This window comes from Pan paniscus, chromosome 9 (assembly GCF_029289425.2).
Source record: "Pan paniscus chromosome 9, NHGRI_mPanPan1-v2.0_pri, whole genome shotgun sequence".
NCBI classification, from domain to species: domain Eukaryota; kingdom Metazoa; phylum Chordata; class Mammalia; order Primates; family Hominidae; genus Pan; species Pan paniscus.
In genome coordinates this window covers 29,616,518-29,634,322 of record NC_073258.2, presented here as the reverse complement: position 1 = coordinate 29,634,322, position 17,805 = coordinate 29,616,518, and the positions used below count along the sequence as shown (strand labels likewise).

At 36.2% G+C, this 17,805-nt stretch overlaps 1 protein-coding gene across 1 annotated transcript in view; it reads left to right on the top strand.

Annotated features, from left to right (window-relative positions):
* The window catches only part of LGR4 (leucine rich repeat containing G protein-coupled receptor 4), a 106,453-nt gene that overhangs the window by 48,715 nt on the left and 39,933 nt on the right, over nucleotides 1-17,805 (top strand). Inside the window, exon 2 of the mRNA XM_034932313.3 lies at nucleotides 10,879-10,950. Coding sequence (XP_034788204.1) covers nucleotides 10,879-10,950 — 72 coding nt within the window. The remainder of the gene's footprint in view (nucleotides 1-10,878; nucleotides 10,951-17,805) is intronic.

Below are 17,805 nucleotides of genomic sequence, written 5' to 3'. Positions count from 1 at the left end.
CTTCTCTGCTGAATAAATCATTAGTGATTTTAATGAGTTATAAGTCATTCCCAAGGGAATATCTCTAGTGACATTTTATAAACCATCATTATCAATGTCTATTGTCTTACAGTTAATAGAAACAATTGAATCATCCCAGTTATAATTTTGAGTCATTTCTTTAAGGATAGAATACATTTTTATAAGCCTTTAAAAAATGGCCATCAGAGCAGAGGGGAGAAGGAGAGAGAGTGTGTGTGGGGTATGTGTTTGGGAGGGGAGTCTGCACGCCTCATCGCCTGAGGGGAAGTGATTGCTCCACAAGCCTGCATTATGGGGATGGTGAAATCCCAGGAAGCTTGCCTTTGGGTTCAGGCTCTGACGGTTGGCAGCTGGTCTTCAGGGTATATAGATTGCCTCATCATTTAGAATTCTCCTCTTGCCTCAACATAATGAGGTCAGTGCCTTAGTGTCTTAGAAACTGGAGCTGTTCTTGCCTAGGTCACTTATTGGATGTACAAACAGTGCTTATTGGAAGGCCCCTTTCAGACTGGGGGCATTAGGAGGGATTTACTGGAGTGTAGGTTTTTTGTGTTTTTTTCCCCTTGTTTTGTTTTTTTAATCTTAAAATCAATATGTTATCTAGGGATGGTTTTATCAGGTTATGTATAAACATTTTATGCACAGTAAGTGAAAAAAATGTCACGATGTTAATGTATACTTCTAAAAACTCAATAGAACCCAGGAGTAGCAGAGTGAAAATACAGCTAACTCAGTTTATCACCAGTTCTATAGAAACAGTTGAAAATAGAAGTGTAAGAAATTCTTGTAAATACCCCATGGGATCTCAGTGGCATTCTCTCATACTGTTACTGTCAGTTTTAGGGGGCCCATGTCACTAAAATATTAAAGATTAGGGTGTGGACAAAGAAAAGGGAAACTTTAAAGGTTTTTAAAATCACTGGGCCAAGCTTGTGGTACTAGGAAGGCAGCTGTAATTTTGATTCAGTTTAAATGGAGGAATAAGAAATATTTGACTTGAGTAGGCAATTCCTTGAACTCATGGTTTTGAGTCTATTTCATGGACAATATATTCGAACTTGAGGCTAAATCAGGGCATTCAGAGTTTGCAATCAGGAAGAGAGAAGCAGGTACATGCTGAAACATTTTCCTGAATTGATACTTACCTTTACAACATTTGATGCATTCTGGCATTTTTCTGTTCTATTCTTTCCTCTCAATTTTTTTTAAAAAAGTTGGCTATGACCCATTGAAATGATTTCACAATCTATTAATTGGTTGTGGGCTGAAGTTTAAAAAATACGCGTCTAAACAGAAGTTTTCGTGGGCGTGCATGTTTGAAGGCAAGGACGGTGAAGTAATGTTTTCCTATCAGTCGCGTTAATAAGTGTAGCCATAATAAAACATAAACCATTTAGTTAATTAGAATATTTACCATAGTAAATGCTGTTGGATTGTTTTCTTTATGAATAGTGCATTTTGTCTGCTAGGATGAAGTAATTGAGTGTTTCCAATTTGCCCAGACGATAATCTTTATAATACTTCTTGTTGATGTTAAATGGACTATTGAAATAGTATTTTGTCTGTGTGTTTTGGCTGGTAATAAACACTGTTTTGTCATCGTAGGGTTACCAGAACAGCTGTTGACACCCAGAGATGCCTGGGAACACCAGTTAGGTAGGAAGAAAACAAGGAATATTATAGTTTTAACCCTTATCTATTCCCTGTGTTGCCAGATGGTAGGGTTCTTGATCAAATTAGAGACAGGAAAGTAATTTTTTTTTGTCTTTGGCATTTATTTTTCTTTGCCATTTAATAGACATTACTCCAGAATTAGAGCATTTTATATTTTTCTCTTTAGAACATATCCCACACTTGTGAAAACTAGCCTGTTTAAAAAGACCAAAAGAAAAACAAACAAATAAACAAAACCAAAAGAAGCTGAACTTGTTTTAAAGCTAGAAAATATTGAATTAGTCTAACTAGTTTTATTTGTTTTATTTTATTTCTTTCTTTGTAGGTGGGCACCATCTAATAGTTTTATTTTTTAGTTACCCTTTTAAGAATTTGTAGTTTAAGCCACACATACCTTTTGTTGTGTTGTGATATTTACACACCAGTGTTTTATCCTCACTCTTTTCTACCTTCTAGTGTTAGCTTCCCCTTGAAGAACACACCCTTAAATGTCTCCTAGGCTGTATTGCTTCATCAAGAGTGTAAACAATTACAGCATAAAATGGTACCTTTGGAAATGAAGTCATGCGTCTTTCTTAATTGCTGAACTCTTGTAATTCTGAAGGGGGTCTATTTTAGCCTGTACTTACTCCCATACTTGCTAACACAAGCAAATGGGCCTACACATACAGCTAGGAAAAGCATGAATCTAAGGGTTTCTTAGGGTTCCATAATTATGCATGGAATGTGCAGGAGCAGGAATGTCAAAGTAGGAGTAATCATGATAGATTTAGAAAGGGCCTTAGAGGTTAGTTGGTACAAAATATTTTACAGTGAAGGAAGCTGGAATTAAGCAGGTCTGGGTTTCTTCTTCCTAGCTTCCCCTCCCTTCGTCCCATTGTAATATATGGCTGTCAGGATGACGTTTCTACAGCAAATTTGATGTGCATAAACTTTGCTGGCAGCTTTCCACACTTTTAGAATAAAGTTCTGATTTCTAAAGGTCACATATGAAGGCCTTTTGGGATGTAGTTTTTGCTTGTCTTGGTAGCTTTTCTCACCACTTGTACACATACTGCCTATAATGATCAAATTCCTTGGTGGTCTTATCTTTTTGGACCATACTGCTTGTAATTCTCTAATTTCTTGATGGTTTTATCTCTTTGACCACTCTGGTTTTATCTCATTTGACCATGCTTTCACACATGATATTCTTTCTGACAAGAAGGCGCCCTCCACCTTCCCCCAAGACACACGTTATCTAGTTCAGAGGCTTTCAACAAATTTTTTCTTTTAGTATGAACCCAGTGTGGATTGCAATTATATTATGACCATATACATATATAGGTGTGTGTGTATGAATGTACATGTGTGTATGTATATTATACGTAATATATATTTTATATAAAAATCTAAATAATTGTTATGAACATACTTATTTTTATATGTGATATACTTAACTTTGATATTAGTAATATCTGCCCTTTGTACCTGTGCACAACAGCTTTGGTGTTGGAAGCCTTTTTTGAGCTCCAGGTCTGATTCGATCATCTTCACTTGCTGAGTCACACGTCATAGTATTTACTTGTTTTGTTCCTCTCACTGCCTCAGACAGCTCTTGAGGGTAGAGACTGTGTCTCACTTGTCCTAGCACACAGGCACAGACCTAATAGGTGCTCAGTAAAGAGATAATGAAGAAACTGGACCCAGTGCTCTGCTACAAATTGATAGCCAAAATCGCAAAGACAGAAAAAAGCCCCATATTTCTCGATTCTCAAGACAGAGCTATGCATCAGAATTTTTCATTTAGAGTAGGACTTGGAGAATGGCTAGACATAGGATGAATTATTTTTTTTCTGAGGGGGAAATGTGAGAAGACACTATCATATATACTCTTAGTTATAAAAGAAAAAACCCACAAAATACAGGTATTGAGACTTAATTACATACAGCCAAATTCACACTTTTTAATATACAATTGTTTTGAAAAACTGTACAATTGTGTAACTGCTATCAAAATCAAGATATAGATCATTTCTATCACCACATAAATTTTTTTAATGCCTCTTCGTAGCCAGCCTTTTCTCCACCCCCCAACTGTTGCCACCACTGATCAATTTTCTGTGTCTATAGGTTCACCTTTTCCAGAATGCTGTATAAATGGAATCGTGCAATATGTAGCCTGTTGCATCTAGCCTCTTTTACTTAGCATAAGGTGTTTGAAATCATCCATATTGTTGCTTGTATCAGTAGTCTGCTCCTTTTTGTGCTGGATAACATTCCATTGTATAGACATACCAAAATTTCTTTATCCATTCACTAATTCAGGTTGTTTCCAGTTTGGGGATATATATATACACATATATATGTGTATATATATAATTATATATATACACATATATATGTGTATATATATAATTATATATATTATTATATATTATATTTATATATAATACATATAATATATTAAAACATATATAATTATGTATATATAATTTATGTTTAGGATTGCTGGGTCATATAGTCATAAGTATATGTTTAATTTTATAAGAAATTACCAAACTGTTTTCCAAAGTGGTTGTACCATCTTGCTTGTTGCCAACAGCATATGAGAGTTCCAGTTGTTCCACATCTTTATCAGTACTTGGTATTGTCAGCTGCTATTTAAAAAAAATTTAGCCATTCTAAAAGTTGTATCGTGTCTCATTGTGGTCTGATTTGCATTTCCTTCGTAACTACTATGAACATCTTTTCATGTGCTTATTTGCCATTTGTGTATCTTATTTGGTGAAGTATCTGTTCAAATCTTAAAAGCCCATTTTAAAATCAGACTTTTCTTATTATTGATTATAAGAGTTCTTTCTACATTGTAATATAAATTCTTTATATGTTTTGCAAATATTTCTTCCCAATCTTTTTTGTGTTGTTTCATTTTCTTAACAATGACAGCACAGCTTTGAAAGTCTTTGAAGGGAATATCCTAAAAGGTACTAAAGTAGAGGTTTTACCAGCCTGGGCAACACAGTGAAACCTGGTCTCTACAAATAATAATAAAATAATTAGCCAAGTAAGGTGGTGCTTGCCTGTAGTCCCAGCCACTTGGGAAGTTGAGGTGGGAGAATTGCTTGAGCCTGGGCAGTTGAGGCTGCAGTGAGCCATGATTGTGCCACTGCATTCTAGCCTGGGGCAACAAAGTGAGACTCCAGTCTCAAAAAAAAAAAAAAAAAAAAAAGATTTCAATCCACGAAAGTAGATGATCATAAAATGAATTAAACATTTTTCTGATAGAAACAAGTTTTTTTAAATTCATTTCTAAGATTTGAAGGTGACATTTTCTCTAGCCTTTCCAAGTTGTTAAGAAAGATTATACTTAGGGTGTTGAAGTACCTTAAATAGATAATGACTTTACAAGTTGATAACTTGTCTCTGCCATAATTAATGTTTATTTTTAAGTGTCAATATGGGTGTTGTGGCATCTGTCCTCTTAAGGATTCCAAGGCTGTAGAGAAGCATGTTTTGGATTCCTCTTGCTGGGAAGTACTCAGCCTTGGTACCTGAAAAAAACAGAAGATGTCAGACAGCGTGGAGCCAGTTTATCCTACTGCTCAAAACTGTTTGTAGTAGAAATGGAACACAGACATTAGAAGGGTGTCTATTGTGACACTTGGTTGGATTCTAGTCGTGCTAAAACATGTAGGGTCAAAAAAATATCTTTGGAGCAAAATCTAACATGGCACATATACTGTTTTGGCCGCATTTCTGTGGCCGTATAAACAGCCGTATCTTCATGTAGCTGTTCTTGTTGTTTTCAAAATGAAATAATGCAATTTGAAAACAGTTAAATTTAATTGAATGTTGCAACAGTGTCTTAAACAGTAATAGCAAGTTAAGAATAGAGTGGACTAATGGAGTTTAATACAAAAAAAAACCTATTGATAATAACATCTTTTGACATAAAAGCCTTATTATCCACGTACAGTACCTTGCACATATGTGCATAATGGATATTTTGTAAATATTTGTTCAATGGATGACAGGATATCTCCTTTTCCTCTTGTAAAGGAAGCCCTTAATTAACCTCTATTCCTTTTGGCATGGTGGCTTTCGATAGCAAAGATGTTCCAATCCCATGATGTATGGGCTGCTAAAAATAGCATTGATATATATTAGACTTCAGTGTTTACACTTTCATTCAAAGGTATTTTCAAGGAAGATTTTTTTCATTTTGCAAATGAAGAATCTTTTAGGTGTCAGGAGATGAGCATGTTCAGAACTATACGATTTCAGATTTGTAAAAATATATACCATACATAGAAAAAAATCTGTAATGAAATCCATGAAATATGGCTGTGGTTACCAGTGGGTGTTGATATTGTGGATGGTTTTCTCTGTATTTCAATTTTTTAAAAACAACAGTGGTTACTTTTGTTATCATAAAAAGGTGGGGAGAAAATGAGATTACTTGCCCCAAAATATGGAATAGTGTCAGAAATCAAATTCTTAATGAACTTTGATTAGAACTTTGGTGTTATGTGTGTCTTTACTACTTGTGGTTGAGAGAGACCTTCCCTTCAAATTTGTTCCACTGGAGGCATTTTGCAAAGTTCATTTTTAGTTTTCAGTTTTTGGTCATATTGTAGACATCCGTTAACTGGAGATTGGCCTGAAATTTCTGGTTGATTACCAAAGACCCTGGAAAAGTCATTGGGAGAGTTTTTTAAATTTATTTCTAAGATTTGAAGGTGACATTCTTGGTCATTATCAACATGTGTTTTTTGAGTTTATGGACATCACCATCATTTTTTTTTTCTTTTCCTAGAGAACATTTTAGAGAACCCTGTGTTCTCTTGAACCTGTATATAATTTAGTGACTTTTTAAACTGCCAGATAATATTTGAGATAAAATCAACAATATAGTAGTAGCAGTACAGTTTTATCTAATACAAATAGGAGGGCTTGTTCAAATTTAGATAACATTGGGTCAATCACGGTATATTTAAAATTAAATAATTCTGTGGCAGAAGGCCCAGACCCAGTAAGGATGCAGTGTTAGAGTCCACAGTGGTACATGCTTAGCCATCAGCAAACAGGTTAGGCTTGCTTAGGGATCATTTTACAGGGATCTTAAAAGGTACCTTGTTGAAACATGATATTCTTTACTCTGTAGATACTTTAGCATTAGTGAATTTTATGGGGGAAAAGAAGATGAGAGTTTAACCACTGGAGAGATTTGGCAGTTTCAATTAAACAGTTGCACCCTTTAAATTTTAATTTTGAAATCAATGACTGCTGGTATTTGGGAGTTCATGTTTATTTTTCTAGGAAGGTGATGTGCTTTTGTATTTCTAATCTTTTGTTTAAATGAAGTATTTGATCTTGAAGGGTTCTCCCAGCTTAAAATCTTTGTCTCCTGGGGTTCCGGAGTTTAGTTTTGTGTTTAGGAACAACTGCTCCAAGTTTTAGGTCTTCTGCAACATTTAGTGTCTTCTGTAAAAGTGGTTTCTTTCTGAGAAGGCCAAGAAAGGCAGTGTGGTGTCTCCTTTTAGTCTGGTCTTGGTCCACTGGATTCAGATGGCTTCCAGGAGCAGCGAAAACATGGATGATGATAAGATAACAGCTCTTTCTTGTTGAACTTATTATACATGACCTGACATTTTCTGATCTTCACATCAATCTATAAGGTTCAGTTATTACTGCCTCCATTTTACAAACGAAGAAGCCAGGGCAGAGAAAAGATCAATTTGCCAAAGATCACACAGCTGGTGGTAGTAAGTCCATATGTAAACCTTGGTCTGTCTGGCGCCAAAGCCCGTACTCCCAGTAAGGCCATCAGCTCTCTGGAAATTGCCCTTCTGAGACATTTGGGAGTTGGTGGTGCTTTGACCTCATATGATATATATTTACATTTGGTTTTCTATCCCAGAAGGTGAAATCCTGGGATTTATTACTGATGCCACTGGTAAGATTGTACAACTCATGTGAATTTGAAGGTACTAATCTGTAGGAGCATCTTCTGGCTGAAAATTCTTTAAACAACTTCCTTATATTTATGTATCATAATAATTTATATGGCTTTTGAGCCTCATATATTTGTAATTATTGTCATAGGTCATCCTTTCTAACCTCTTATTTATAAAGTCTGTGTACTTCAGATTCTCTTTATGGTGTTGGTAATGTCAGATCTAGAATCTACTCTTAAGACTATCTATAGATTGTTTATCACCATCAGCCCTCATTATTTTAAATGGATACCCACGCAACTATACTCTGTAACCACAGGTTTCCAGAGCTTCTCCGGAGATAACATCTTGTAGCTCACCACTGCCCCCACACCCAACTTTTTACTTCATGAATGTTGTAACTGAATCCCAGAAAGTATGAGAGAAAACATCTGTAAAGAGGGAACTTCTCCGGGTGTGTGAAATTAAGAAAAATTTAGAAATAAGTATTACTCCTGAATCTGAAGCTTTGAAATAAAAACTCACCGTGTGTTTTACATATGTTAGTTTGTAAATATGGAGTCTCACTAATTGCATTTACAGCTCACAGCAAAACTACCTGTTACGTCTTGTTACTATAAGGAAAAAAATGAGAGCTGTGCGTGTGTGTGTGCATGTTTTAAAAAACTGGAATGCAGAGAATAGTGTGGTGTAAATTGTCTCTAATTATGTGTCTTTTTCTGGTGAGGCAATTAATTGGTTCTCTCCAGACCTTTTTCTGATGAGGAAATTAATCAGTTTTTCTGTTACAGTGATAACTCACCTGAATTCAGGTGTGCCAAGCTTAGAGGAAACTGTACAGAATGCCTCATTTTGTAAAGCAATCAATTCTTGTTGTCCTTCCTCTTTTTATTAGAATGACTGAAAAGCACCAAAACTGTCTGATATTTTACAGAATCATTGTTTACTCATTTTGGATCATTATTTTGCTTTCGATATGATTAAATGTTTTGTTGTATTCTTGAGAATGATTTTATTGGTTAAGGCCAAATGTATCTCCCGTGAGAGTGACTTAGTAATTTAATAATGACAGAGGGATAGTCTTTAAACTTTGCATTATGATAAACTTTTCAGAAACATTCTATAAAATGAATCTCATCTGTTTTTATCTGAAAAGGTAGACTCCTCCATGAATAAACTACAGAAAAGCGTGAATCAGTATATAATGTCAGTATAAAGGTGACAGTATATCATGTCAGGCCAGGAAGCCACCCAACCAATCAGCTTCAATTTACTGATGAGCAGACGGAGGCCCAGTATCGTACAATGGCTATGTGGCAGTGTGAGAGTTGCGCCTGCCTTTTCTGACCCCTGTTTTGGTGCCATTTCTCCAGTATCTTGCTAGAGTGTTTATGAAAAACAAAACATTTCCTCGCCCCTTCCCCCAGGGATAATGATCACTGACTAAAGTAGTATTGGGGCCTGGGTTTTAAAATAGTAATTCCTAGAGAAGCATAGTAATTTGGCTTTTCTTTTAAGTTTCTTTAGTAGGATTTGAGTTGTTTTCAATGATATAACATTTTAGAGTGCATGTATGTCTCTATGGTCATAAGACTCATCTAAAGGGAAATTTCTTGTGCTAAGAAATGTATATTAATGTTGGTTAATGTTGGTTCCTTAATTGCTAAAGCTATTCCTGGTCCTCTTTTTCTTTTTTCTTTTCTTTTTTTTAAACCCTGGTTGTCAAGCAAAAGTGCTCTTCCAGAGATTCATGGATAATTATGTCAAGGTGTTAGGGGCATTATTCCTCCCAGTTTTTAAGCTTGATGGGACTCAAGTATTTGTTTTACATCTTGGCTACCACTGGAGAGAAGTATTAATAACAGAATTCAAATAATACTTAAGAAGACTCATTGTTTGCACTTAAGGTCATGGGCTCTGGTGTTTTCTGTTACACTGCTTATTGAATGGTCTTGGGGAAGCTTTTTTAACCTCAGTAAGCCTCAGTTTCCCCATTTGTAAAGTAAGATTTTCTGTGTAGTCTTACCATGTTAAAAGCATGCACTGCATCTTAGCTGCTGCTCCTGCTGTTTTTGTTGCTGCTACTGTTACTGTTATTCCCAAGCCAAAAACTTTTCCAAACCTGCTTTGGGAAAGGCTAGTAAGAAAGGATGTAGATTCCATTTCTAAATTTTAGTGAGAGGAAAGATGGGGAGAAAGGACGTACCTAGCATGATACTGAAGGTGTCGCCTCCTTTAAAAGAAAATTTTACCTGATGGAATGGATGGAATAACACAGTATTATTGTTGTTAGCTGACTTCGGTATGCTTCATTTCTCTTCTCCTTCCTCATACCAATATATGTACTATACTAATGGACATGTCCTACATGTGAACTTTCATGCCAGGTTCTAGAGAGGGGAGACCCAAGGGCTCAGCCACAGAATTAAACACCATGGAACGGAAGGAGGCAACTCCACTGCCCCAGCGCATGCTGGGACTTTCCCTTACGGGGCTGTTTTAACCTGTCTTTCACGGTGCTGATGTCAAGTGGAGTGTGGCAGAGAAAGCCAGTTCAAAAGGCAGCTGCCAGGGAGGAGGGAAATGGTTAATAAAGTATTTTTTAGCTGTTTGAATTAGTGAATTGTTGAGTTATATTGCTGGGTGAGTTTTCTTTCTGCGGACGCTCTTAAGGGAAAACTGGAAATGGACCGCATACCTATCATGTATGCACTTGTCCTTAGCCTGCATCTGTTCATAGGCGGAACATGAAATCCACTGACAACTGTTACCTGGAGGACTTTTATAGGTTTTGAAGAAAATATGACTAGGGTAGAGCTAGGACATGCTTTTATTGTCCTTGAGTGACTCCAGAAGCCACCCTCACCTGTAAATTCTACATATCGTTCCTAGGGTATTCATTTGTTTATTTTGATCAGGTATAGGTAGTACTGTGAATACCAGAGCACTGGGAAGCCACCCTGGCCCACTTATTTTAGGTGGTTTGAGACTTTTTTCCAAGGATACTTAAGAGGGGAAAATACAGGATCTGAGTACATTTCTAAATTATGGGACATAATTTATAACAGAACATTTAACTTTTCTGTGTTTTCTGAATATTGCATTCTGAAGCCAAATTGTGACTGTTTCTATGTGTCTTCTACGCTTTCACAAAATTGTAACACCTAGTTAGTTTTCTGTTGGATTAAATACTTTAAGCTTCATACCACTTAATTAACAGTATTCTTAACTTTACGTTTTCCAGGGATATCAGTATGAACAACATTACTCAGTTGCCAGAAGATGCATTTAAGAACTTTCCTTTTCTAGAAGAGCTGTAAGTATTACTTTGAGAAATGTGTGTGTATGTCTTTTTCCCCAGTTCATTTTGGAAGCTTTTGCTACAGAGAAAGTCTGATGTTTTCTGTTAGACATTCTGATAGCTTAATTTCAGTGGGCTTTGTGAGGAGGAAATCATGTTTCTTGGGGGAAGTAAACTTGGTTTTCTTAGCAGCATAGTTGCTGAAGCTATTTTTGAAAGCCATAACTAAAAAAATGCTACTTCCATAGGACTTCTTTTTTGCTGCAGTTATTATAACTACAAATGCTGCAGTGACACCAGTTAATTACAGTGTTATTCTGAGATAACAAGGCTGCCGTATAATTACCATTGTTACCAAGGAGTTGCTATATGGGTAACAGAACCACAAAAAATAACACAAGGTGTTTCAGGGCCGTGAGCAACAATCTCAACAGTGAGCCAGCAGAAAACTGAGGGTAGGTCCCCTTGGACAATTGCAGATGACCTTTGGAAATGGGGTGAAGGCATGAAACACTGTCCAGGTCTCTAAGAGCACCTTTAACTTTAAGAATGTTTCTGAACTTGTCAGTTGCATCTCACATTTCCAATTTAACAGTTTGCACTGTGGAAATATTTTCTCCTTGTTTCAACCTCCTTTTTGTTGTGCTCTCCACACTTTTTTGAAGTCCATAATCAAAATAGGCACTTTCGGGTTTTAAAAGAATTGGGAACTATATATTATATTTTAAGACTCCCAGTGAAAAAATAAAATCGACTTGAATTAACTTAATATAGGCTTCTACAGGCCAAGCTAATGGATTATATAATATATAGAGGTAGGAAGGTGACGGTTTGATACTAAGAACATCAAAGAGATATAGCCCTGAAGGAATCTAAATTCATATTACAGATTGTGTCATACAGCCCAGCTGTTGAGTATTAGATCCAAGTCAGCGAATGTCTTCCATCTTTTAGCTCGGCCACTCCCCTAGAGAATGGGGAACAGGAGTCTAATAAGATATCCAGGTTATGTACTCTGATAGAATATTGAAATAGCAGTTAAAGAGAAATGTTTCTTCCCACACTACTTAGTCGAACATAATGCTCCCACTGCAAAAGTTGAACAGAGATTATTTGCCACTTAAAAGTTTATGAGCTAGGTCAAATTATTCTCTCTGCTCAATTTCTTTGAAAAAGGTGCAGCTAATAATAGTCCCTCCCTCACAGTATTCTAGAGAAGACAGAGTGAATTCATTTATGTTAAATGCTTAGGACAGTACATGAAACAGAATGAATGTTATATAAATGCTGACTAATGTTTATTTTACTATTTTCAAAGTGCATAAGAAAAAAAGCAGAAGAGTATATACCAAATGTTATCCTTGGGTAGAAGTATATGTTTTATTTTTGCCTCCTGTGTTGTTGTTTTTTTTTCTTATAGTGAACATTAATTATTTTGTAATAAAGTTATTTTTAATTAAGATTTTTCAATTGAGTTTAAAAGAAGCAAACCATCCATTTGAAGTTTCCACCTCCACCCCCTTTATGAAGCCTTAAGATGCTTTACCTCTTCCTTTTTATTTCACATACAATTTTAGACTATAGGGTTAGTCTCTCTTTACAGAAGTAATTATGTGATGGAAGGACATTAACAAATGGTTGTTCAACCATTGTATAATATAATCACTATAGGATGGGTAATGTACCAGGCCAGCAATGGAGAAGCTCCCCTCATTCTGGGTGGGGCCACTGTGTGCACACCATCTTCGTTGATGCCTTCGATTGCCAGTTATACTTTAAGGAATTTCAAAGTGAAGACCTGGATGTGGAGTTAAACCTGGTTAATCTGCTTAGCGAAGTTCACATCTTGGATTTCTTAAAATCTCAAATGACCAACCTTATGCCAACCTCATGAATTCTGCCAACCAGGACTTTTAATTGGAACCAAATTGAATTTGACTGCTGATTCTTTGTAGCAAGGTCATATTCTCTCCATATTCTCCTATCATAGTAATGAAACCCATGAAGTCAAGTCCGTATACTCTCTCTAAATGTTGTATGGTGTTTCAAAAATGAATTCAGTTAGGAGAGCAGAATGTTATTTTTAAAGAATACTTCAAAATAGTCTTTAATAACTTTTACAGTACTGTAGGCACTCAAGGGAATTTATTTTCCACATTAATATAAATACTAAAATAAATATAAAAAGCCTATGCTTTTTCCTTATTAAACAGTGTAGTTGATTTTGACATTCCAAAATGATGCCGCCATGACTACTGTAATATTTCATAAACAGCATAACTGTTTGTCTAGGAGTCATCTGGAAGTCATTTAAGAGTGATCATGAAGCCAAATGCCCTGAGTAGAAATTATTTGCTGAGGGTTTTTCCATGTTAGTTAATGAGGTGTGCTTTACAAGATGTGACTGGGTTTGGCAAAATTTGATGTGATGAATGTTTAAATGTGATAGAATGCTTGGGGTTTTGGGAGAAATCACTTCCCAAGAATACAGAAGAAGTATGTATAGATACTTACACATTTCCTTATTCTTTCAGTAAACTCTGAATCCTACTCTATGCCAGGTGGCAGGTGCTGGGAATACAGATACAAGCATGACCCATCTTCAGAGTTGACAGACCCTCTAGAGTTGTGCTGTCCAGCACCGTAGCCACTAGCCACAGGTGGCTATTATGTTTAGATTTAAAATGAATAAAATTAAATAAAATGAAAAATTCAGTTCCCTTAGTTGAACTAGCCACATTTCACGTGCTCATATAGCTGCCTGTGGTTAGTTGCTACTATATTAGACAGTGCAGATGTGGATCATTTCCATCATTGCAGAAAGTTCTATTGGACAACATTGATCTAGAGGGAGAAATGAAACTAACACTTGTTGCATCATAGTGAAGACGTGTGTGCAGGGAGCAAAGGCCTAAAACAGTGTATTTTCTTAAGACTGTAGGATTTGGGATAGTCTTCCACAATAGCTTCTGCTGAGTGTTGAAGGACATGTAGGAATTAACCAAATGAGGGTAGTAGTAAGGGTGTTCTAGGAAGAACTTCATAGTATGTGGAAGGCATGGAGATAGAAAATTTCAGAAGTTTTAGGACGCATAAAGTTGTGTCTTGTTATGACAAGACTAAAGGGTACATATGGAAAAATGTCAGGAGACAAGGCCAGATAATGAAGGGTCATTTTAAGATAAGAAATTTAGACTTGTCCTGAAGGAGTTTAATTTGATATTTGGGGAGTGATAGGAATAAGACTAGGGTTTTTGCCCTGAATAACTGGGTGCCATTTGCTGAGACCGGGAACACAGAGAGCTGATCTATTTGGGACCCAAAGAATTCCATTTGATAAAGATAAGAGTGTAAATAGTATGTGTTTAGAGCTTTACAATGAACAGAAGTCCATTCCCATAACTCTGTAAGGAAAGTCAGTTTCACAAAAGTTGAAGCTGAACTGACGAGGTTAAGGGCCTTATTGGAGTTCATGAGCCTGGTATGTTGTTTTGCTGGGACTTGAAGTCAGGCCCATAGAGCCCAGTTCTTTCTGGAACACTGTGAGTGATGTGCTGGGACTTGAAGTCAGGCCCCTAGAGCCCAGTGCTTTCTGGAACACTGTGAGTGATATGTATTTGTTCTCAGGAAAATATTCCATCCAACTTTTTCAGTGAAATGTACTTTAGATACTATTGTTGCCATTTGTTTTGTTTTCACATTTAACCTACTTTTTTTCCTCCTTCTTTTTCCAATCCTGCTTCTTCTGTATATTTAACCTACTTTTTGAAAGTTTTATAGTTCATAAATAGTGTTACCTAGTGATTCCTGCTCTTCCCCAACACCTGTTGGGAATATAGAACCATAGATTGTGGCCCCAAATTCAGTACATGCAAGGTTCTGAAATCTTTGCACTTTACTTTCCTATTCTTTACAATGGAACTTCTCACAGAACTACCATAAAGGAAATATGGGCTAATTTATGTAAAAGTGATTTGTAACCATAAAATGCTATGTCACCGTGAGAAATTTTACTAATCATCTTAAACATTGCAGTCGTCCTTGACATTATTTGGAAGAGAGATGATTTTGCTTGGGGGTAGAAGTTGGAGTTTCTGTTCGCAATGTAAAAGGAAAGCCAGAATTTTAAGAAAACATTCACTTAGCGTTGACAGGCTCTGCTGCCTGATGTGACGTTGTCAGACATGTTTTTGGCTCTCCTTTAGGCTTGTTGGGTATTGATAGTCATTTGGGGGATGGCTGAAATTTGGAGCTGTGAAAATGTTGGAGTTAGAAACAGCAGAAAGGAATATCCAGCTAATTTTCCATAAGCTGTCACTGAAAAAATTGCTGTGGCTGTTACTTTGATGTGGCAACAGCAGTAGAAGCCATTGCCAGCTTTGGCACTTAGACAGTTATTGTTTAATGCACACTATATGACTAGGATAATTCCAGTCGTTTCAAAACATGATTTGACTTTGGAAGACTTCACAATGCTAAAGTGAAACTTAGGTCTCTGAATACTAATTGAAGATTACCTGTCATTTTGTTTCATCTGTAGGACAGTTAATTCTAAATGGAATTACTACTTTACCGAAGGGGACTAGTAAATAATTTAAACAGAAAGGTTTAAAATCAAATAAAAGCAGGGGTGGGTCAAATTAAATAGTTTTAAATAATTGAATTACATATTTATACACACACACATAACATATGTCAAATACAGCTATTCAATTCATATATGTAATTCAATCCATGATAATAACATATACAAACATATTTAAAACATTCTGCACACAGATCTATATAATATTCTGTATCAAGGTAATTTCAGACTTTCAAAATATTGCAAGCATAATTTTTCATATACCCTTCACTCCAATTTCCCAAATGTTAACTTTCTCTCTCTTTCTCTCCACACACATACAAAATATATGTACATTTTTTTCTGAACCATTTGAGAGTAAGTTTTAGATAAATCTTTAAATATTGCAGTGTGTAGTCCAGAAACACAAGGATATTCTCTTGAATAACCACAAGATGATTGTCAAACTCAGAAAACTAGCTTTGATATATGTTATCATCTGATCTACAATTCTTATTCAAATTTCAACAGCTGTCCCACTGATATCCTTTAGAGAAAAAGAAAAAAATATTCTGGTCCAGGATATTATCCAGAATAATAAACTATATCTGGTTCCTGTGTTTCAATAATTCATTTTAAATTTCTAGAAGTATTTTTTCATAGTCTTTACCTAAGTTAATGCTAAAAACTTAATTATGTGCTAAAAATATATTCTACTGCATTTAATACTCATGAGACCCCTATGAGGAGTTTATTATTACTTATTTACAGGTGATAACATGGAGGCTTTAGAGAGGTGGAAAACCTAACTGTGCTCATAGAGTAAAAGCACAGCCAGGAATTGAATCTATATTCATCTGATTCAAGTCATTTTTCTTAGTTTCTAAGCTATAATGTTGCCTCAAAAGGCACAGAATTGGAGGGGAGCTAAAGGGACCATCCAGTCACTATTACCTGCAACTCTAAGTAGGTCAACATCTAAGTGTCAAAAGGGATCAGCTGCCCAGTATTTCCTGTAGTAAGTTTGCTGACCAAATTTGTGAACAAGGATTTCTTCCTAGAATAAAATTTCCTTATCTAGCCATACCATTTTACAGATGGGAATATCAAGACCCAATAGTAGATAAGTGGCTTGTCCAAAGTAACACAGTTAGTATGTAACTGAGCCAGAATTAGACCTTACAGAGTTCAATGTCATCTCTTCTATATCTTACCAATTTTTATATCTCTGAGATGCATAGTCTGAAATAGTCTTCCTGGGTTGTTCAGAGCTGTAGAAAGTAGCTATTGTTCTCTTCTAATACAAGGAATTCCCTTTGCTTCCAAACTAAAGTTTGACTCACTTAACGTTTACTCCCTTGATGCAGCTTTCTCAGATAAGCTCTCTTGACTGCAGTAATTTCCCAGAAAAAGCAAAATAGTTCCTCAGTTGCTCTGGTGATGTTTCACAGTTAAAAATATTAACTTCTTTGGAAGCATTCTCTTGTTCCACTTTGCAGCCCTCTGGTAGGATGACTTGGTAGCAAAGATCACGACCCTTACTGTTGGGAAGCACATACAGAAGTCATAGAGGAGTGTTACTTATCTTACTCAAGCCATTCCCTATAGTGTGTCATTTGGGGAGCTCTCAGAGTAGAGATTAAGGGTGAAAACAGATAAATCATAAGGGAGTTTGTACTAATATGCCGTATAGGCCCTTCTAGAAAACATTGTTTTGTTTTATTTTAACTCATAAAACTCTGTGAGCTATCATTATTCCCATTTTGCTGACTGGGAGCTGAAGCTTTTCATCAGAGAGGTTAAGTAACTGACCCAAGTTTACATAGCTCATTATAAGCTGGGTGTCAATCCCAGATCTGCCTATGCCCCTGTAGATGTGGAGAGGGTGAGGAAGGACTTGCTAGACAATGTGTAGTAAATTCAACAAACTTTTGTTGACTGAACCACTATGTTCAGTGCTGGATCAAATGGGGTTCTTGCTTTCAAGGGAGAGGGATAGTATACTCGCTATGGGAATTCAAATTGGAAGGAAAATTACTTCTAGCAAGAAGGAACGATGGCATTTCTGGAGAGCCTAGAGGGGATAGGGGGAGTTATTCAAGAGGACATGTACAAAGACCTGCAGAGGAGCATGAGCAAAGATGGGGACACAGACTGGGATAGGTGGTAAAAATGGTTGGTTTGGTTGCAATTTTGAATTATTGAAAGGAAGTTATGGAAAAGATACACAGAGCTTGGGGCTAGACTAAGGACATTTTGGCAGACAGAAACAGACTTTAAACTCTTGAGTGACTCTTGAAGTTTTT